This window comes from Clupea harengus, chromosome 14 (genome assembly GCF_900700415.2).
Source record: "Clupea harengus chromosome 14, Ch_v2.0.2, whole genome shotgun sequence".
Taxonomy (NCBI): domain Eukaryota; kingdom Metazoa; phylum Chordata; class Actinopteri; order Clupeiformes; family Clupeidae; genus Clupea; species Clupea harengus.
Genome location: NC_045165.1, coordinates 11,743,099 through 11,764,762, shown reverse-complemented (window position 1 = coordinate 11,764,762; position 21,664 = coordinate 11,743,099). Strand labels below are relative to the sequence as shown.

At 43.1% G+C, this 21,664-nt stretch overlaps 1 protein-coding gene across 9 annotated transcripts; it reads left to right on the top strand.

Moving 5' to 3' along the window:
* Nucleotides 1-63: 63 nt before the first annotated feature.
* ctage5 (CTAGE family, member 5) lies at nucleotides 64-21,332 on the top strand. Of its 9 annotated transcripts, none has more exons than XM_031580115.2 (29): nucleotides 93-354; nucleotides 613-746; nucleotides 854-946; nucleotides 1,223-4,838; nucleotides 5,873-6,124; nucleotides 6,332-6,441; nucleotides 8,297-8,428; nucleotides 8,580-8,601; nucleotides 8,726-8,814; nucleotides 9,138-9,209; nucleotides 9,635-9,745; nucleotides 9,884-9,955; nucleotides 10,114-10,218; nucleotides 10,648-10,770; nucleotides 10,936-11,035; nucleotides 11,832-11,878; nucleotides 11,983-12,073; nucleotides 12,567-12,705; nucleotides 13,084-13,185; nucleotides 13,545-13,605; nucleotides 13,729-13,764; nucleotides 13,996-14,063; nucleotides 15,010-15,092; nucleotides 15,997-16,131; nucleotides 17,092-17,223; nucleotides 18,365-18,511; nucleotides 19,296-19,348; nucleotides 19,554-19,740; nucleotides 20,137-21,332. In XM_031580115.2, the coding sequence occupies exons 1-29, from the start codon at nucleotides 210-212 to the stop codon at nucleotides 20,316-20,318; spliced, it is 6,639 nt and encodes a 2,212-aa protein (XP_031435975.2). In that variant the 5' UTR covers nucleotides 93-209; the 3' UTR covers nucleotides 20,319-21,332. The 9 variants fall into 9 exon arrangements, 8 of the variants coding, with proteins under 8 accessions (XP_031435975.2, XP_031435976.2, XP_031435978.2 ...); XM_042709717.1 differs by having other exon boundaries at nucleotides 94-354; nucleotides 10,936-11,047; XM_031580121.2 differs by having other exon boundaries at nucleotides 102-354; nucleotides 1,223-1,436; nucleotides 10,936-11,047.
* The last annotated feature ends 332 nt before the right edge of the window (nucleotides 21,333-21,664 follow it).

Genomic DNA, 21,664 nt, shown 5'->3' with positions numbered 1-21,664 from the left:
AGCTAATAAACTGATTATTTCTTCTTCATTGTTCATTGGCCAAAAGGCATACTCCTATGTTAATGATTAAACTCACCCTTTACTCTCTTTGTGGCACTGCTGTCATATCTCCCTGTCCTTATGTGATTCACTGACTGTGGGACCTTGACTGGAAAAGGACAACTTTCCATGGATTAACATTTACCTCAAAATCTAGCCTAAGAAGCCTGATGGACATATCTATTAGGACTGTTTACACCACAGCCAAACCACACGTTTGCCTGTGGTTATGGCTTAGCCTTTTCCTGGTTATATTTCCAAACAACAGCAGAGGGTTGTCAGACTTGAAAATATGTGGAGACCCTGGGTGTGAAAGTAAGTCTTGGCTGTTTTTTTTGTTTGTTCGTTTTATTTTCCTCTAAATTGCAATCTACCCGTTGAACCATACAGAATTCTTAATACGTGGATGGCAGTGATTTATAGTACAAAGGTCAAAACATGTTTTGAACAAATGTATTAAGGCAAAGATTCAATACAATGATTTTACATGTCAATAAGACCAAACTATTGCATATATTTATGGGTATATGGGCAGTCTTTTAAACCCCTCTTTGTTCCTTCATAATTTTGTAGTATCGATGTGTCGCGTTCTGGCAACAAAAAACTTTGAAGCTCCAGACTGCCGGTTTCTTAGCTTCAGAAAAGGAGACGTGATATTTGTTGAATACAAACTTGCTGGAAAGAGGGATGACCTCTGGGCAGGAAGTGTGAGTTGAATGACTTATATGAACTACCTGTGACTTTCAGACAAATAAAATATAGGAAACACGTGCAATACGAGGAGATGCATTAAACTCTTATTTTATCCCCTTAGAAAGACAGGATGTTTGGATATTTTCCAAAAGATGCCGTCAAAGTTGATGAGATTCTTGTGTCAGAGGAAAGGCAAATGACACTTCCCACAGAGGTAATATTTGACATCCATGTTTGTGAGCTCTTCATACCCAAAGTGTCCACAAATCTTAGTTTACATTTGGGCTGACACTTAATTTGTGATGGAAGAATCATAGGCTAGATCACTAAATCACCTCTGAGGTTGGGGAAGACAGGTTAGCACAATGTATAAAGCATGAAAGTGTGTGTGTGTTTGTGTGTGTTTGTGTGTAAGAGAGAGAGTGTGTGTTGTCACTGTGGTCACAACAATCACAGTCATTAAGTCGCTTTTGCTGATCTTTCATTTCAGAAGCATGATTTCTTCTGTATGGATGAATATGGCGAAGTCATTGAAATTGATGACTCAGAGGAATATGAAGAACAGCACCCTGAAAACGAAGAAGAACTGCATGGCACTTCAGAAGGCACTGATATCCAACCATCTACTTCAAACAACAAGGACACAGACCAAATTATTCCAGAGGATCTTTCTGATAAAGTGCCACCAGAGGCTTCAGAACAAGGTGGGTCTTCCTGGATGGGTTCTGCAGTAACTGGATGGTTCGATACAACTGACAAAAGCAATGCAGACAGTGATAACCATGATGACAACTTATTTGGGAATGATGAAAAACAAGACACATTCAGGAAACGTAAACTTGCATTGGATGACGAACAACTGGAGGAGAAACCGAGCATGTTTGGGTGGATTGGGGGAGAACTAACGAATGTCCTTGGCTATGGTGAAACGCAAGCTGAAGAGGATGCAGCCAACACCCAGAATGCAGATGGAGAGAGACTGCCTGGAGAGGAAAAGCCTGCAGAAAATCAGGAGGAACCGTCTGGACAGTATAGCCCCTGGCTAAATATTGGAATCAGGGATGTGCTGAAATTTGGTGGCGGGGAGAAAGAAGAGGTGGACAAACCCATGGAGGAAATAAAGGAAATAGAGACAACAGAAACTACCACTGATAGTGTAATTCCAGAGGGAAATGAAGGTTCACTGGAAAGCCCTCAAGCATCCATTGAAGTAATGCAAAAAGAAGATATGATGAAAGAAGATGATGGCTGGTATGGTGGCATGTATAATAGCTTTGCAGGATATTACACAGAGAAGACAAAAGTGGAGCACCCTGAAAATGATGTGCCTCTTTCAAAGACTGAGGACTCAGAAAACATACCTGTTGAGAAGACAATACGTGACAGAGATGAGGGTGAGTCACTAATCTCAAGTGATGGCTTGTCATCAGTATTAGAAAATGTGAGCTCACAGACATTTTCTGACATGGTTAAAGATAATGATGATATCCAAAGTAGAGAACAATCAAACCTATCACCTCAAGGTGAGTACTTGGTAAAAGATTATCTTTCTTCTGAGGGAGAGAAAATGTCTTTAGATATTGACAGGAACAGGAAACATTCTAGTCTTAAAGGTGTCGATGACACTGACGATCAGGAAATTCCATCTGAAGAAAAAGAAGAGTCGGTTTTGCCGGTAGAATCCCAAATCGATGACGGGAGGGATGAGGAACCCCCATCAGTGAGTGAAACTGAATCTGAAGAGAAGACAGACCTTAGTGTGCCATATGACAATAAGGATGATATATTTGAAGTTCCTTCAAGTGAAAAAGAACCTCACCTGTCAGGTAGAAAATCAAACTATGATACGGCAGATTCAACCGGACAACCTGATGTGTCAGATGGTTCACTGCATGATTTGGAGATGTCAGAAAGCACCTCCGAAAAGGCCTCAGATCCAGTGCAAAGTAATTTTGTCACTAACATTACAGATACAAAGGAAAGAACAAACCTATCACCTCCAGGTGAGGAGCACTTGGTAAAAGATGATCTTTCTTCTGAGGGAGAGAAAATGTCTTTAGATATTGACAGGAACAGGAAACATTCTAGTCTTAAAGGTGTCGATGACACTGACGATCAGGAAATTCCATCTGAAGAAAAAGAAGAGTCGTTTTTGCCAGTAGAATCCCAAATCGATGACGGGAGGGATGAGGAACCCCCATCAGTGAGTGAAACAGAATCTGAAGAGAAGTTAGACCTTAGTGTGCCATACGACAACAAGGATGAAATACGGCATGATACAGATGATGATACGGCATATTCAACCGGACAACCTGATGTGTCAGATGATTCACTGCATGATTTGGAGATGTCAGAGAGCACCTCTGAAAAGGCATCCGATCCAGTGCAAAGCAATTTTGTCACTCACATTACAGATACAAAGGAAATAACATCAACTGAGTCTGGGTCTACAGAAATTGAGAAAAGCACGCAGACACTGTCAGATGAGTCTCTGAAATTACTTGACAAGTTCTCTTTTAAAATGGATAGTACTTCTGATACTGAAGTGGCCACATCGGATCAAGAAAGTGAACATAACATAGAACTGGAAAAGGCCTCTGTGAACACACAGGAATACAGTAATCATATCACAAGTGTGGTGGAATCAAATATCGACAGTGACAAGGAATTGATTGCAAATAATCAGCGTCCAGATAGTGACAAGCCAGAAGAATCAACTAATTTTAGTTTGCCAGAAGAATCAACGGAATTGCTAAGTCTTATTCAGTCAAAAGAAAGTGAAGAGCCCCAACCATTAGATCAAGATACTGAAAAACACCAAGGGCAAACTTCATCATCTGATTTTCCTCCCAAGACTACAGATAACAGTGAGCCAAATCAAAAGACAGCAGATGATCAATTCAAACATGGTGATGAGATCTTGGGAGCTGGGTCATCGAAAGTACATAATGATGTAACATCCAATGATCTTATGACAAATCAGACAAAAGCGAAACATGATTATGAAGCACAAGAGAAATTGGAAGTGCTAGATGAAGCTGATTTATCAATAATGGACAATAGAAATGATGCACAGCAGAAGGTACCTAATGAATCTATGACAGAGCGGATGCATACTGAATGGAGACTCTCAGATACACTCTCAACACAGTCGTATGAGGACATGGCAAGTCATAACTCTTCTGCTGTAGAAAGTCTGGCAAGAGTTGACCTGGAATCCTCAGAGAGCATTATTGATGTCCCTGATGAGTCAGAGACTGCCAGCGACTCGTCACAGACAAACAATAGAGAACCACTTGCTGAAACGCTCAAGGAAGATGAAACAGAATCTGAGACGATTGAGGCTAGCGGTAATTCTGACACACCAACACAAAGGCTTGAACATCACAGTGAGATATATAGGGATCATGAAACAGAGTTTCAGTCTGACTCTTCCGTGGATAATACCCCCTCTTCTAGAGATAAAACAGTGATCGAAGACACACATAAAGTGCCAGACATAGCTTCGGATTCTTATATATCTTTTAAAACTGATGAGACTGCAACCATTAGACCCTCACCACACTCCAGAACTATGACAGAGGAACAAGATGCAATGGAAAGTGAGCCTGAGGTTACAATATCCAGCCAGATGGAAGTTCAGGAAAAAGGCATAAAAGACTCAGAGGCCGACTCAGACAGTACAACAGCAGTAATGAATGGGCATTTAGACTCAGTGAAGCTTGGCGAGGACAACAATGTCCACCCTCCCCATGAACAATCAATTGAATATATCCAAACAGAGCATCTTATCAAGGAAGATGAGAAGAACACAGGGTGGTTTGGCAGTGTTTATAATGGTGTTGCAGGACTTTATGGTGAGAAAACAAAACCAGACGACACAGGGGATGTTGTGAGTCCATCTGACACAGCAGAGACTCCTACACCAGAGGGGATCCCTAATGAAGAGGACACAGTGAGTACACAGGAAACTCAATCGGTGTTCTCAATTGATGGCCTGTCATCAGTATTTGAGAGCCTCACATCAAAGCCTCAGACAGACACAGCTGGTGAGCAGGGGAATGACCAACATAACGAAGAATCATCTCCGGAGAAATCACTAACAGGTAAGAAGACTTCAGCTCAGCCTGCACATGTTGAGCAGTCTCTTTGAGCAGTGACATGGTCATGTTCTGTGGTATGATGTGACAGAAGCTCCAGCCTTAAAGGGGAAGGATGAGTCTGGATAAGCAAACGGAATCTACATTTAATGGAGTCACCAATCTGCCTGCAGATTTTCTAATCAAAAACCACAATGAAGAGAGAGATGATAAGATCAATCTATCAGTGAAACCTAATCAGGATGGAAATTAAGAAGACTGTACTATACAGAGCAGATGGATTTTATTAATTCAAATCCAAAACTGAACATTTATTGTTTACATCAACAGAAGAATCTCAACAATCACTTGCAAGAGAGTACAATGTTTTCATTCATTACATTATTAATGCAGAAACTGAAAAACTGCTTCATGTTTTCTGAAGTGTGTGTACTCTCATATGAGAATCACTGGTCAAGATGGAAGCCCATTCACCCACATGCTGTCAGCACTTGTCAAGGACAATTATGATAACGCCATGCACATAAAAGCCTCTGGATTATCAACCACGCTTTCAAATTTAGAATGGAGATGTGATTAAAAAACACAGACAGAGACACTTACACAAACAAGTCCCTCCAAAAACTGGGACGCTTCTTGGCAGACTTAAAAATAACATGATGGCATGATGCCTTAGGACCCAGCTCTCAGTGTAGATGAAAGCCAAGGTACCGCTGGGTATTGGCCTCTGAAGTGGCAAAACTGTCAATGTGATCATCTTAATCCTAAAAGAAAATGATAAAAAGATACCAGGGATACACTTTTGTAAACTAAATCTTGTTTATGTTTCTTTGATGATATTATAGAAATGTATAATTTCAGTAAATGTTGGGGCTGCTGAACGTGCATGGGGTGTAGCATGTGAAGCCTGTAGCATAAGTGGCCTGTGATTGACAGGTAGGCCTAATATCCCCTCGTGAAACTCTGGTCTGAGGGGGCACTGTATTTACATTTACATTTAGTCATTTAGCACTGTAACAGCACATTTCATCATTCTGCAGATTTGGGATGTCTTCAAGGGACTTGCACCAGTTCAACCCAAAACGAAAAGGTCGCTTCCAAAGATGGTGAAAGTGCAGATGAGCTACAAGACTCAGCCAATTTGAAGGGTGAAGGAGAACATGTACAAGAAGATGTCAAACACACCGTTATTCAAGATGAAAGCGTCTCTGTGGAGGATTCCGCTGTTCGTGAGGACACTGCAGTATCTGACCATACTCCAACTGTGCAGGACCAGTATGAATTTCTAAATGGTAGGCTCTGCTTTTTGTTGCCTAAGAATCTAGAGAGAAAATCTCTTCACATACTGAAATGGCTAGTTTTGCCAGTTTTGTATAAGCCTAATAGTACCTACTTGTTAAATAATAGGGCCTATAGGCTTACTATATATACTTAGAATAAATATGAAATATTTTGCTTTTCCAATGTACAGCCCAACATTTCCCTTTTCTTTTTGATAGGTGAGAGAACAAAGTCAGATAGGCTCACAGAGGGAGTATACAAGTCTGTTACCTCCACTGATATGGATGCAGGGCAGACTGCAGTCCTTCTGAAATGGTTTTTGAATCAGGTAGGTCTAAGTTATATGGCAGAGCTTTGGTTATGCAGTATGGTAAGTCTATTTGTATTTCTGAGCTCAGCTTGGTGTATTTTTCTAACGACTGGCTCTTTAAGACATCTGCAGGCTACAGTGTAGCCGTGTTTTTTTTCTTCCTTTTTTCTCTTCTGACATGTCATCTCTGGTGACTCCCAACTGGAGAGAGTAGGCAGTCGGCACAAATGACCTGCTCTAAGGGATTTAAATGTAACACATCGTAGTTTACAATGTTTCATACAAAATAGGAAAGCAGAAATGAAGTGAATTACTGAGTTGAAACATGGATATTGAAGAAGTTCAGCAGGTGAGTGAAAGTTCGCTCTGAAAGCCGTACCTTAAGCTATCCACTGGTCGGACAGCTTAGTTTCGTGTGATTCGTAGCCTAGCCTACTAACTAAGCAGTAGGCTTTTGAATTCAGTTCGACTGCCGTGAACTGAAATATAGCCTATTACAACGGGGTAGGTAGACTTTCTGTTCTGTTCAAATAAATGGACTGCAACTTTCAGTTGATCTGGTTCAGTCTAAAACTTTTATCAGCGTAATAACGACACATTGAAAAACAAACAAGCTTAAAAAGGTGTTTACTTATTTTTGACGTCCTCTCAAATACTGGAAGAGATTTTTTTTACAATAAATACGAAAGCTTACACGTAACCACAATGTCACTTTAAACAGTGTAGTCCAACACACAGTGGCCAGAGGAGATCTGCTGTGGCACTCTATAATTGGTGACGTTTAGGATATACCATGTTGAAAGGGGAGGTATGTGATGTATCAGGTCACGCGAATTCAATTGCATATCAGAGTACCTCACTGGACTAGAAGACGCTGTATTATACAGTAGTAAATACATTGAACGTTGAGCTTAAGTATCATTGACCATTTTCGAGGGTTGCATAAAGATATCAACCCATGATGACAGTCCGCACCCCCCGTATTCTTTTTACATTAGAACGGCCCCTATCTAAGTGCACTTGCCTTCATCGGCGATATCATGGGAAGAATGACAACAGATGGATAGATGAAATTGTATAGTCCCTCAAAACCTAAACAAGTATTTAGCTGACTGGTCAGTCGGCGAAATGGCTGAAGAAATAAACATTAACAAGGTCGCTACTGAGACAACCGACGTAAAAGGGGCAGCCAGCATTTACTACACGCTTGCAGTGGAGAAAGTGAAGGATGTGAGTGTCTATGCAATACCAACGTTAGCCAGGGTAGCTAGCTAACCTGAACATAACCGCTAACCCCGCTTAATTAAGTTTCATAATTTCCTCACTCTGTTTACATTTACTCCATGTGAATTCCTCTCCATATTTATGTAATTATTATTGTTATCCGGCCTGTTACGAGCTGTTAATAACCAAGTTGAATCAAAACAGCTGCTCTGCTCATGCTAGCAGTATCTTCATTGTGAGCTAGCTAACGGTCAATAACTGTCTGATCCTAAGAATAATGAAGCCTGTTGTTGATTTTTCTACCTTCTTCTGTAAATGACACATAAGAACCTTGATGTGCATTTCGGCAGGATTTCAAGACGTAGCGTGTGATTTAGCTCTTGATTGACTGGACTGAGCTACCTATGACAAAAGAATACCACCAACATTGTTGTGTGGCAATAAAGTTTTTATCTATCTATCTATCTATCTATCTATCTATCTATCTATCTATTTCTATGAGGTTTCGTAAAAGATGAGGCTTGACCACTACTGAAATTGCATTGGGATATACAATGAAATGAGGAAGTCTGCAATCCTATGTATTTCCTGCATGTTTTCATTCTAATGGAAAGACTCTTAACTGTAATTGTATTTTTTACCTTTTAAGGTTGTGTCATCACTTCCTGATGACCTTAGACCTGGCCCTGACCTGTATGGGATGCCATGGGAGGCAGTCATTTTCACTGCTCTACTGGGCCTGGGCATCATGCTTCTCTTCAGTTGTCGCTTGTACCTCTCTGTAAGTAAACAGATCAACAGATCTTGTTTTTACTGTTTCTTGTGGGCACTTTGATGTCACTAGTTTGACATAACACTGTATGCAGTTGCCACACTCTCGTTTTGAACCAACCTAAGCATCGCCTTACACCACTGTTCTTCTGTTATTGCAGGTGAAAAGCAGACTCTATGCACGTGAGTGAACGTACCCAGGAGCAAGTTGATCGAATATCCTCTGAACAAATTAATCATAGTCTCAATTACTATTAAAACATTCCTTATCCTTATTAAGCATCCTACCCATGTTTGTTGTTTGCAGGCAGAGAGAGGAGATTGGGTCAAAAAGTAGCAGAGATGTTAGAAGAAAAATGTAAAGTCCTTGAACAATTGAGCGAGGCAAAAAAAAAGGTAATTTACGCCACACAATCACACATCATACAATCCAATACTGTATGTGGTTTTGCAAGGCGTTCATGGAAAGGTTGACCATAGCAGAAAGAACCATAGTATGTACTCTTGAGACACTCCTACTTAAGTAGCACCTGTGATAATAATTGAAAAATGGCTTAGTTAAAAAAGAAACAGTTGACAGTCTTCACTGTATTTACCAGCTGTCAGCTGTCAGCTGATGTGTTGAAATAGCATTGTCCATCCACTTTGGCAAGTTAGGGTTTGATCTGTTTGTTTAATGGGCAGACACTCAATTGTGTTTTCATGTTTTCCCACCACAGCATGAGAAAATGCAAGCCATCCTACAAAACGGGGGACTATTAGCTGACATAGAAGAAAGTCAAAAACTTGAGGTAAGAAATGGGTGAATGATCAGCGTTGCTAAATATTGTAAGGACTTGAGCTCATATGACAATGCAGGGTTTCAGATTCAGTCATGCACTTTTTACAGTGCTGCCTACAATGGCTTACGATCTAGATGTACCATCTTAACAGACACACTTCACCACTTGGGTAGCTATATCAGTATGACTCTACACCAAGGGTGAAAACATAACCAGAATGAACACTATCGAATGTATTACATCTGCTGCTACAACAACAACACTGAATAACAAAACTTAAGAACGTTCAGCAAAGCATGCTGGGTAACTCAGCACAGTCTCTGCATTGCGTTGCTAGTGACTCGCTACTGTGCAGCTCAGTCGCTACAATATTAATTAAAGCAGCGTTTGTCTTTTGACTCCATGTTTTCTCCTGTCATTGCACCTTGTTGTAGAGTATGTCTCGAGAGCTGCAAGAGTCAAACGCCCAGATGAACAAGGACGTGGAAAGGCTAACTGAGAACCTGAACACACAAAGATCAAAGCGAATGCAGGAGGAGCAACAGGTAGACTACTTCTATTCACGTCAAGTGAAGACACGTGATGCACATCAGTTCATAAATTGAGAGGTCATATGCGTTCATTTAGTGTTCATATTATTTTTACTTGTTTCATTAATTTGAAAAAAATGTTGTATGCTCCAGCTTGGAGATTTGCAGGCAACATTGAAGAACTTACAAGGAGACGCCACAGATTTTAAATCCCAGATTGATCAGGTAGGTGTGCATCAGGAAAAGATCATAGTAAATAAAGCAGTGATGTTTTTGACACCCTGTTTGACCTTACCTCACTGACTGTATTGACTGATACTGTTATTCTTCTTCTTCTGCATCATCACGGGCAACTGATATTTAATAAATCTGTTTCCATCTAGGCCAAGACGACGTTGAAAATTCACAACATGAACTCCGAAAGACTCGAGAAAAAACTCCAGGCATCTATAGAGGAGAATGTGATGCTCAAGGAGAGTAAAGATCAGGTATAGCACGTGTGCTGCAATTTCATGCAGATTTGTGTGCATCCCTGTGGCGGTTTGGACAGATAAACTCTTTGAGCAGTTCCAAACATCAAGAACAAGGAATGAGGTTACCGTCAACCTTTTCATTATATGTAGCTGTGTTGTACCATGGCACCACTTCACTTCTGATTTTATCCATGATTTATTTACACTGTGGCCGTGGCTTGTTTGCCGGGTAACTGTTTATTTAATCGTTATTGACTGTATGACTAATATTGTAATGCATGACTAGTATTCAGTGTTACACACACACATACATTTGGTACACCTGCTTTGGCCTCACGTATATGTGCATATGTACCATTTGCCCCCCCCCCCCGATAGCTTTTTTCACCTCGTACATTGAGGAAATACTGATGTAAATGTACTATTACTATGATCTCACTGTAGCTGTCCCAGGAAGCAGAGGGTTGGGGTGAGCGTCTGGCTGAACTGGAAGAGGAGATGAATATGTGTGAGAGCTCCTATCTCCGCATGCAGGAGGACTGTGCCAAGAAAGACGACCGTATCAAGGTACCATACCATTATTAGACAAACCATAATTACTCAGGTATACTAACATTTGATCAGAATATTACTTGTAACCTGATTTATTTTTCTCTATCTTTTTGTCCCTCCTTCTCCATCACCCTCTTTCTCTCTCTCTCTCTCTTTCTTTTCTTTCTTGCTCTCTTTCAGTCACTTACAGAAGTTTTGCTGAAGATGAAGGACTGGGACTCAGACCTGGAGGACGAGGCTAATGGTGACAGCGGCCCCACATCCATGGGAAGAGAGAACGGTGATGAAACGGGTACAGCTTTGTGTTATGTCTATGAAAACAGGAAACGTGCCTTAAAGGTTTGCAGCGCTTTGGCATAGGTGTTGTTCAAAGTTACCTGTTGGTTCACTGCAAGAATCTGGAAAACCATGGCCAAGAACTCATTTCTCACTTTGTCAACCAAAACTATGGATCTGTATTGTATGTAAAAGTCAGCATGCCTTACAGATAATATGTGTATTATGTAAGCTTATGACAGTGTGGTTCTGATACTCTAGAAAAAGTTAAAGCGTATGTGTCTCCAGAAAAGGAGAAGTAGCATTGCCTTCTTTAACCCCACAAGACTGGGAAGAGATATGCATTTTATTGTGGAATTGTAGCACACCCTAGTGGTCACATGACATGACTGCCCCACAAGGAATGGTAATGGCGGACGGGTACAGAATAGACTCTCTTCCTGTTAGGTGTCCTTGTGATTGCTATGGATTCATATGGATTGGCTTACATTGATATCTTTTTAAATTACCTTTATCAGTTGCCTTGGCTCCTCTGACTCAAATTTTGTGAATATAGGATACAAAAAAAAAAAGGGAAGGAATGTTTTTGAGTATTGAAACTTCAAATGTAAAAAAATCCAACGTGGTGGAATTAGCAGTAAAATTTTATTTCAGTCAAATTTGATGTTAAGTGATTGGCCCCCAAGTTAACAGTCTCAGAAAGTAAACAGATACTTTACCCATTTTAAGTGCACTGGTTTAAACAAACATCATGTTGATACTGTGGCATTAAATATGATTGGTCTTGTTTCTTCTTGCAGATCACCATCGGCAGCAGAAAGTACAGAAGCTCATCTATGCTGCCAAGGTACCTTTTATCCTTATTGATGTGTGTGTGGGCCTTTAATGTCATGTTGACAAAACAGGTCTTCACAACATGAACTAAGTACACCATTTTTATCTTATCCACAGTTGAGTGCAGACCTGAGGTCTCTAGAGGAGGATAAGAATAGAGTGGTTGCCAAGCTCTCTGATGAAATTAAGGCCAAGGAAGATCTCCACGGTAGGAGCACAAAAGAAGGCTCCTCTGCATCATAACTGTTTTTTTGAAGCCCCAACTGTTGTTTTTTCGGTTTCTTAGTGAAAAGGCTTCAAAGGGTGCTAGCAATAGCTGAAAATAGCTTTAAATAATGTCGCTACTCATTGGGGAAAGTGAATAGACTGCTACCTGGTACTCCCCCGTCAGACTGTGTGTCCCTCTCACTGTAGCTGTACTGTCCATATTCGCTCCTCAGGTAGTCATGGTTTGCTTTGATATGCTGCCTATATGTTATTAGCATTTCCCTGTCCCATAATGACAGACTGCACCTGATCAGACAAACACAGTCATGTAACATGACATTGTTAGTGGACTGTGACCTTGGTAAAGTTAGTGTCCATGTGATGTGTTCGTTTTCCATGCGATGGGCCTAGGTAGCTACCATCCTTTGCTCATTTGCGCGGTGTGTTTTCTGTGGTCGTTTGCCCTTGGTGTGACCCTGGCCGTGCGCTGGCAGAGGGCATCGAGCAACTGGAGCGGCAGAAGGAGCAGCTGGTGGCAGAGAGCTCCACGTACACCCTCGAGTGTCAGAAACTCCAGCAGAAGCTCGCCATCATGACGGAGATGTACCATGAGAACGAGCTCAAGCTGCACAGGTGAGGCAGAGCAAGGCTCGTTCTCACACAGGTCAGGTCTCAGGTGACCATGACATGGGGTGAAGGGTCGGCAAGCCCACCTCATCAACCCAGAGGTCAATCGTCACCTTCTGGATGACATTTAAGTGATGCCAGTCTGTTACATAGAAAAGGTTCGAATCTTACAGTTGTGTGGTCTTTGTTATCTTCTCATGTTATTCTAAAGCTGGATTGAGAAGATTGAAGAGTGGGAGTACCTATCTGTTTTGTGAGGTTTTGGTTTATATTCAGATGTGCATATTTTATATGGTGGGTGAAAAAGTAAAGGATTGTTAGAAACTGCTGTGATTCAGATTTCAGTTATCAAGCTAAATCCATGATGTGCCCTCTGCCTTTCAGGATGCTGACTGTTGAGGAACGAGAACGTCTGCAGAAGGAGGAGAAGCTCAACAAAGCTGACATGAAAATCTGCTTTGCAGCTGAGGAGCTGAGCAACTACAGGTGAGACCATGAGCAGAACAAACATGAAAGGGAATTTAATACAAAAAAAATAAAAACATGTAAACATTTTATAGTTTTAGATTTTAAATTACTAAATATTTGGGTTGGTCTGATTTGTCAGACTGGATTCTCCCCAATATGTTATCTGGCAAGATACTAATATTTATTTCCCACATCACTGTAGATTATTTCAAACAGCTCCAGCAAACACCATCAAACAGTGGTGTTTGAATTCCATTTAGCATACTAGTAAATGGGACAAAATACGTGTATGTGGTTCATATGCGTTTAATTTTCATGTCTCTGAATGTTTGGAAATATCTGTGTTGTGATATTTACTGTGCCTTGCTTCTACTTAGAGTTCGAGCTGAGGAGCTGGCGGAGGAACTGGAGAGGACGAACCAAGCCTACAAAAACCAGGTGGGTAAACCGGAGACGGCACCTTGCTCTCTGTCTGTTTCTCTCCGTCTCTTCGTGTCTTTCTCTTAGTGTGGGAAAGGTTCTGCTTCTGAATCCTCTCTGGTCCTTTTTCTTTTTTTACAGATTGCATCACATGAAAAGAAGGCTCATGATAATTGGGTGAGTTACTTCTCGTCTGCCCAACATGATATTTTCCCCTTCTCGATGTATGCGTTTTATGCATGGAACAGGATTTCCCTTGCCTTCTGAATGTCAACGTTGTCAAAGCAACATGTAGAACTGTGAACGCATGCAACAGCATTTGTCAGTTTTTGTACTTCTTTGGAACTGGGGACTCATGACTCCCGTTGATGGACATGACGCGGAGTTAACAGCTCGTCTGTATTACAGCTGGCTGCTCGTGGTGCTGACCGAGACCTGGGAGACATCAAGAGAGAAAACGCTCACCTTAGACAGAAGTAGGCGCTACCTCTCTGTGTGTTGTGTGTTGGTGGTGGGGTGTGTGTGTGTTTTTTGTCAGAGAGAGAGAGAGAGAGTGAGTGTGTGTGTCTGTGTCTGTGTGTGTGGCATTATGTTCTTCTTATGTTCTGGGAGGTGAGAGGTTAAGTGAACAGTGGGGTATACCAGAAAGCGGGTTTTTGCTAAAACTCTTGAGTGTGTGTGTGTCTGTGAGATGGAAAAAAAGTCTGGGCTGTCAATTTCAGGAAGGGAGGAAACTCAAACATGGGCTGAGTTACCACGGTAACTGACTCTGTGGACCTAACCTGCTTGCTGGCAGGTTCTCTTTAACAAACTCCTTCCTCCTGCTGAGCAGCTGTTGGACATGGGGTATCCTTTCCTCGTTTACCCGTCGATGTTAAAGCCAAGTTAATTTGCACAGCCTCACATAACAGCACAAGCAATGAGTTTCACAACACAAATGAACAGCAATACTTAATAAATAATGTTCTGATGACATGGGGGGTCAGCTTCACGGAGGTCTGCAGCTGTGTTTTCTTTTATTTATTTAGTTATTTATTTATTTATTTATATATTTTTCAGACAATGTGCTCACTCTGTGGCCATAGCACGTAGCACAGCTTCTAGCACCAGTGGGGTGAAATAGGACGACCTTGTTTTCTCGCCGGTTGCCATGGTGACTCATAGTATCAGAGCTCCGTTGATGATGGCTTTTTATAGTTGTCGGCCAAACGCTTACCTCCAAGTGAACGTACTCGGGCCAGCTGTTCTGGAACGGAAAACCCAGAGTCAGGGTTCATTCATTCATTCATTCATTCATTCATTCATTCAGTTCAGTTCAGGGTTAGGCCCAGAGTTTGTTAAACCTGCTTTCCGGAATACCCCCCCCCCCCCCCCCCCCCCCCTCCCCCTCCCAGATGTTCTAATGTAGTGTTTTCACATTAGGTTGACAGACTATCAGTTTAAACTGGAGGTCCTGGAGAAGGACCCATATGCTCTGGATGCTCCTGGTCGACCATTATTCAGAGGTGAGTGCACAGGAAGTCAGTTTTCCATGTCGTTCAAAGCATTGGCTGCAATGGGGTTTTGTCACAGTTCACAGTCACAGTCACAGTTCATGAAAGGTTGAAGGAGTGTAAGACATATTTTCCCCTCAGTTCATTAAAGCTCTTGAGCCACGCTTGTAACTCTTTCCTGTGTTCTAGTCAGGCAGTTTACAAATGCACCAGGAGAGAGGATGGTAGATTTCTAGCCCCTCACAGGAACTAGCCCGTCTCTAGACTTGCAGCCCTACAGCCATTTGGTCTTAACTGGGGGCATGACACCAGGTCTTGACAGGTCTTTTTTTTTGTTTCTTTCTCGGTAGTGACAGATGTCCTTGTCAATAGATTACAGTACATCTTTTCCTGCAAAGCTTAATATATATATACACAGTTAATATACGTCAGCAATCTAGGGAAATCATACAGAAACTGCTGATTACTTATAAGGAGAAATCATGCAGGGGAACTACTGATAGCTTGTCCTACTCTATCTCAGGACAGCAAGCACACATTAGGTAAGCGACAAAGCTCTGGGTTGTTGGTATACGTGCTTTCAGGAAGAATAGCCAGACTGCAGAGTAGAAGAGTGACTTGCACAGCAAACTGCCAGTGCTTTGTGACTGTCAGTGTCATAGGGTCATGTAGCTCTCTTACGGTCATTTAATAGATAGTCATGTCTACCCAACATCATTTGTAGGTACCTGTTGGCCTGATGGGAATTGATGGAAGATCACAACATTATTATCATTAAGAACTTGAGTTTGTGGACAATATTATCTGTTATGATGGCACAGGAAGAATGACTACAAGTCATGAATGTACTGTGCACACTATTTATACTTTTTAAAATGTCATATGCATGAATGCTGACATGACCCTCCGCCCACAGGTGAGAGATCACCATACGGCCCCTCTCCTCTGGGTCGTCCTGCCTCCGAGACGAGAGCCTTCCTTTCACCTCCCACCCTGATGGACGGGCCGCCGCGACTCTCGCCTCAGTTTCCCATGGGCCCCGGCGGCAGAGGTGACCTCATTACATTCCTCCCCCTACTCCCCCCCACCCCCCTGTCCTGAAACTCTAAACCTGGGGAGAGTGTGAGCTTACTGTATGCGGGCAGCATTACGTGACTCGCCATTCGAACATGTTATTTTTACAGCATCATGTGCATCGTGTAGCTAGCCAGGTGATGCCTTGCATGGATCATCTGTGGGCACCTCAACCGCACAGCAGCAAACTCATGGCAGTCAGGAGAGGAGAAATTCAGGTTCATTAAAAGTATCCTCATGTGCACATGTGTTGTCTGCTTATCATAGTCCATACTTACACAGTTCGTAATGAAGGACAGATAGATGACACAAAAGACTAGAGTGCACACTTCACTCACTGAACCTGAACTTTCTCCCTCCGATCATATCTAGTAAAATGTTAGCTCTTCTTGCTTAGGCTTAGGCAGTGTCATTAGCTGGTAGCATTAGCCTGTAGTGTTGTTCATGCAGATGTTTCATGTCTCATGTCTCATGGTCTCATTGGCATTGCACTGCTTTCTCTCTCTCTCTCTCTCTCTCTCTCTCTCCCCACGTTTCTCTTCTTTCTAACACTGTCATCAACTGCTCTGTCCAACTGCTTGGCTCTGGATCTCCCCTGCTTCTCCTGTTTCTCTCCAATCTTTTCACTTTTCTCTCTCTTTTTCTCCACCTTTCTACTCCTTGGTATTTTTCCTCTCTCTGTTTCGGTTTTGTTTTCTCTTCCCGTTTCTCTCTGTCTGTCTCTGCATATGCCCCCCCCCCCCCCCCTCTAACTATCTCTGCTATCTCTTCCTCTGTGAAAACGCTTTGGTTTATTTCCGCTACCTGTTTTACTCCCTTCTTCTTTGCCATCTTTTTGTATTGCTTCCCACCTTGCTTTCTTTCCTCTCCTCTCCTCTTCTCTTCTCTTCTCCTCTCTCTCTTTTCCCCATTCTCACTCTGGCTGTCTCATGCTCAGCGTCCCGCAACCTGGTGGAGCCCCCTGGTGCTGGGGGGGACTTTGAGCGCGGTGGCGGCCCCCACTCAGACAGTGGCTCACTCTCCCCCTCCTGGGAGCGCAGGGGCCCCCCGGGCCCTCTTCCTCCACCAGGTACAGTCATGGCCTGAGGCCCCGTCCCTACGGCAGCCTACGACAGCAGCCTCCTCTCCACCCCTCCAGCCAAATAATGAACACTGGAGGACGTGAAGAGATTTAAAGAACCTCTTCTTCTGCTGAACAGTTCTGTCTGTCCCTTCTGTCTTTCCTTACGAAAGTTGTATGTACCTTTAAAAAATTAACAGTATACAATCAAAGCACCCGATAACACCCCTGTGCAAAATCACTTCAATGTCCTGATTTGATCTGAATGAACTGATTCAAAATTGCATCACCTTATAGTAATTGCTTCCTATTTTGCTATTTTATTCTATAATTGCATACCGTCCCCTCTTTCTCTCTTAAGAACATTGTCACGTGTCCTTCCTATGAACTCTGCTTCATTTGTGATTTTCACTGAAAGTGTTCAAATCATTAACAGTGAACCGCTGGAAAATTTTGTGAAGATGAAGCGTTTTTTTTTTCCTCTCCCCATCCCCATTTTCAGAATGTGTGTGAGCGGGTGTGAGTAAGTGTGCACGTGTGACGTTTGTGTTATGGGGGCTTTATCTCTAAGGTAACACAAGGTCACACGGTGAGGGTGAATAAAAAAAGCGTGCGGGCGGGCGGGGGGGCAGGCGTGTGAGGGATAAAAGTCCTGACTCAGCTGGCTGTGCTGGTGGTGAGGAGCCGGGGCCGGACTCGCTCATTCCAGACTTTTCCGTCCTTTGGCCTCTGAGAGGCCCTTTTGTGCTCTGTGCCCCCTACTGCCACACAAAGCCGAGGCAGGCTCACGGGAGCCGTGCTCAGCCTCTCAGCCGCAGGGTTTATCCCCCCCCCCCCCCCACCAGCAACCCACCCACCCCAGCTGGGCAAAGTCCACCAGCGTGGTGCCGTGAGAAGCGTGGTAACACAAGTGGCACGCGTGATTAATCATTGACACACACTGCATCATTGCATCATCCACTGCTTGTTTGTGTGTGTGTGTAAAAGCATCATTCTCATCAACTTCAGCAATATGTATGCTACAGCATGAAGACGCATTTCGTCAAATCAAAGCTTGCGTGAGTTCAGAGCCATGTGAAATGGATACTAAATCTTTGAATCCCACTGTAATATTCTGGCCTCTCTCTCTCTCTCTCTCTCTCTCTGAAAGGCCACCCATATCCAGAGTCTGGCCCCCCATTCCGGAGACCCCCACCAGGGGCCTTCCCCATGGGCCCTCTCCCTCCCAGGCCCCCCTTCTTTCCCGAGGGAGCTTCTCACAGCTTCGGTTCGGACGTCCATCCCTCCGACAAGCCCGGTGAGCCCTCTTCCTTTTCAGGAGCAGTCCCTCGCACGTGTCCACAGCAGGCCTGCGTGCTTTTGTTTGGGGAGTGCAGGAAAGAGGGGTTGTTGTACGGTCACCATGTGCTGCTATATATAAACGGTACATGTCATTTAAACTGCTGAATAACTATAGGCCCACTTGGCGCACCTTCAACTAAAAATGTAATTTGTTTATTCATGTTAAGCCCGTGCAAGTGAGAACAAGTCTGTTTTCATTATGAGAGGGGAAATAACTCAGTGGGAACGCCGTCCTTAATGGACTCATCAAATTTGACCCCATGTCAACTTTGACCCCATGTCTTTAGCCAAGCGTCTGCACAGAGTCTGCTGTGACACAGGTCAGGTAATGACAGCCGCTTTAAGCTCAGGGCAACAAGTGCAGCTCTGCTCTATATATGTGTGTGTGGGTGGGTGTGTGTGTGGGGGTGGGTGCGCTCTCTTGGCACACCATCGCTCATGAGATTTTGATCGGTGCCTTGAAGTGAGAATAGCCCAGCCCCACCCCCCACCCTGCACGGGACAGTGGACTTACTTGACGGAATGCTGCTGTGAATGCGCCAGTTGCGCCGGGGCTTGTTTTGACAGAGCTGGTTTAATAGCATTACCCGAAGCATGAATGAGTTCTCTTTCTCCCCCACTCACCCACCTCCTGACACTCAAGAATTGAATTAAAAAGCAATGTGAGAGAGAGAGAGAGAGAGAGAACATTCACGGGACCAGGCCAAAATCTTAACAAGTGCCCTTTGGTTTTTCTGCAGACTCATCATTTGTTGGGAATGCCTCGGGTATCAGTGAAGCTGAGGGCCGAGATGTGAGTGTTTGGCTGAGTGTGTTTTTTTGTTTGTTAAATAATTGAATAAACCACAAGGATATACCATGTGAAATTCACACGCAGTGATATAAAGTTACTGAAAACCCAATATAAGTCGTGTGTAAGTTTAGGCTCCATTGCGTCCATTTCATGTGCTGTTGATGTGCATGGAGTCTGTTTCAGTGGTCTGTGTGGTTGTTTACAGGCGAGTGTCATGTCTGCCCCTGGAGATATGAGAATGCCCCCTGATGCCGAGATGAGGATGGGGCCGCCTGGAATGGGCCCTCCACCTCCACACCTGGACCCCAGAGACCCCCACTTTCAGCGCAGGGGCCCGTACGGACACCCAGACTTCTTTCCCCCAAGAGGACCTGGCGGTTTACCCATGGGAAGTACGTAAATAACAATTCAGTCTCGATGCAACACTTCAGTCAGGTGTTTTAGTGGTTTTGAAGCAGTACAAGGATTCAAATGAAGAGACATAATAATGCCCAGGTTTTGTGCAAAACTGTCTGCAGGTCTGTCTGTAATAAAACCCATGGAGCAAGATGCTAACAATTCTATGATCTTTGGTATGACTCCCAGGGAGCTGACATACTAAAATAATTATCATTTTGTTTGGATAAAGCGTCTGATAACTATGTAAAGAACCGCCATGTAAGTGAAGGGCTCGAAGGTGTCATGCTACCAAAACAAAATGCATCCATTCCTTTTTAGAGGCAGGTATAATTGGTATATAATTTTTACCAAACCATGTAACACTTCCACCCCACCCCTTTGTTTTTCAGTGCGAGGCCCACCTCCGGGCATGTTCCCCAGATACCCACTTCCGCCTCATATGGGCTACCCTCCGATGAGACCCCCACTGGACAGCTTCCCTCCAGGCCCCCACGGCCCCCCACCCAGGCCCTCACCACCTGGCAGCGAGCAGCCCCCAGACCAGACTCCGTCCCCCCAGGATGCCATCTGAGCCACCCAGGGCATACCCCCATCCCCCACCCCAGGCCCCTGTGTCTGTGGCAGCCTCTTCTTCGCTTCTCCTCCCAGCCAACTGCAATATGAGTGGACTATGATGAGAACAAATGGATGCTCAGTGTTAGGGGTGTGTGTGCGGGGGTGAATATTTGTCAACGGAAAAGGAGAAGAGGAAGGTGTTTTATTGAAAACTGGAGCCTCTCTCTCTCTCTCGCTCTCTCTCTCTCTCTCTCTCAAACCCCCTCCTTTCTACCCTCTTCCTGTGTCTCCTCTGCCCTGTGTTCCACTTCCTGTTGTTTATCTGCTCAGGGGCTGCTTCCTGTATAAGCCACGGTTGTCATGTGATCACATTTTTTCTTTTCCTTTCTCCCCTGCCCACTGAAAAAAAGAAAACCTCTTAGTTGTTGACTGCCAAAGAAAATAATGACTTGCGGTATGTCTTGTTCCTCGTATAGTAGACAAACACACTCTAACTCCATTTAAAAGTAAGTATACCCTTTTGATAAGAGCATAAGGGTTTGTGAATGGGAACTAAAAAAAGCTTGGGAATGGAGAATGATGCCTGTGAGAGACTGCCTTTTGTGAGGAAATCTGATGCTGGACAACACATTTTTTAGGTGCCCAGTTTTGTGTTTGTAGTGTCAAATGCTTTATAACTGAACCGTATAGAAGAGATGAGGTTCACGTATTTTTGACATGTATATACAGAAATTGTAATGATATTGTGAATAAGAGATTGTAAATACACAAGACCTAATCATCATCTTGTTTTAACACAGTAACATTTAAGTCCTGAGGCCATCTAGGAATTTTGCGTATTTATAGTAACCTAAATTAAAACATTTTATGCCTTAAAAATGCAGAATTGTGGCGAAAGGGTGGATTTTATCAGTTTGGGATACAGTTGCCAGTATATAAGTATTTGAGGTGTGCAGATGGTATTGTGACTGCATTGCCTTTTGGGGTATTGGCATCGGCCGGGCTAATAAAAGTTGACTTCATTGTTAAACCTGACCTTGCTGTCATTCATTTATCTTAGTGTCATAGGCTGAATGATATAGTATACATTTTTCACAGCAGGTATTTCTTATTATCACACACATTTTTTTTTAAAGATGCAGACACCGACATTTCAAAATGTGTCTGGTTTGCCATACAAATGCAGATATGCATTAAAAGATTTTTTTGTATCCACAACTTGGGTCAAATGGGTAACTTGACTTTTGCTAAAATATTACCAATAAAAATGTTCTAGTTATACACTGGAAAAGATGTTAAATTCCTCATGCTATTGGTTGGGGACTTCCCACAGCTGCCAAACCTCTCACTGTCACATGCAAG

What these genes read in the sequence shown, in the direction of transcription:
- ctage5 (XM_042709717.1), top strand. Translation starts at nt 210, where the DNA reads ATGGACATATCTATTAGGACTGTTTACACCACAGCCAAACCACACGTT. An exon ending in TGAGCGAGGCAAAAAAAAAG is followed by an intron (nt 8,815 to 9,137) that starts GTAATTTACGCC and finishes TTCCCACCACAG; the next exon opens with CATGAGAAAATGCAAGCCAT. An exon ending in ACCAAGCCTACAAAAACCAG is followed by an intron (nt 13,606 to 13,728) that starts GTGGGTAAACCG and finishes CTTTTTTTACAG; the next exon opens with ATTGCATCACATGAAAAGAA.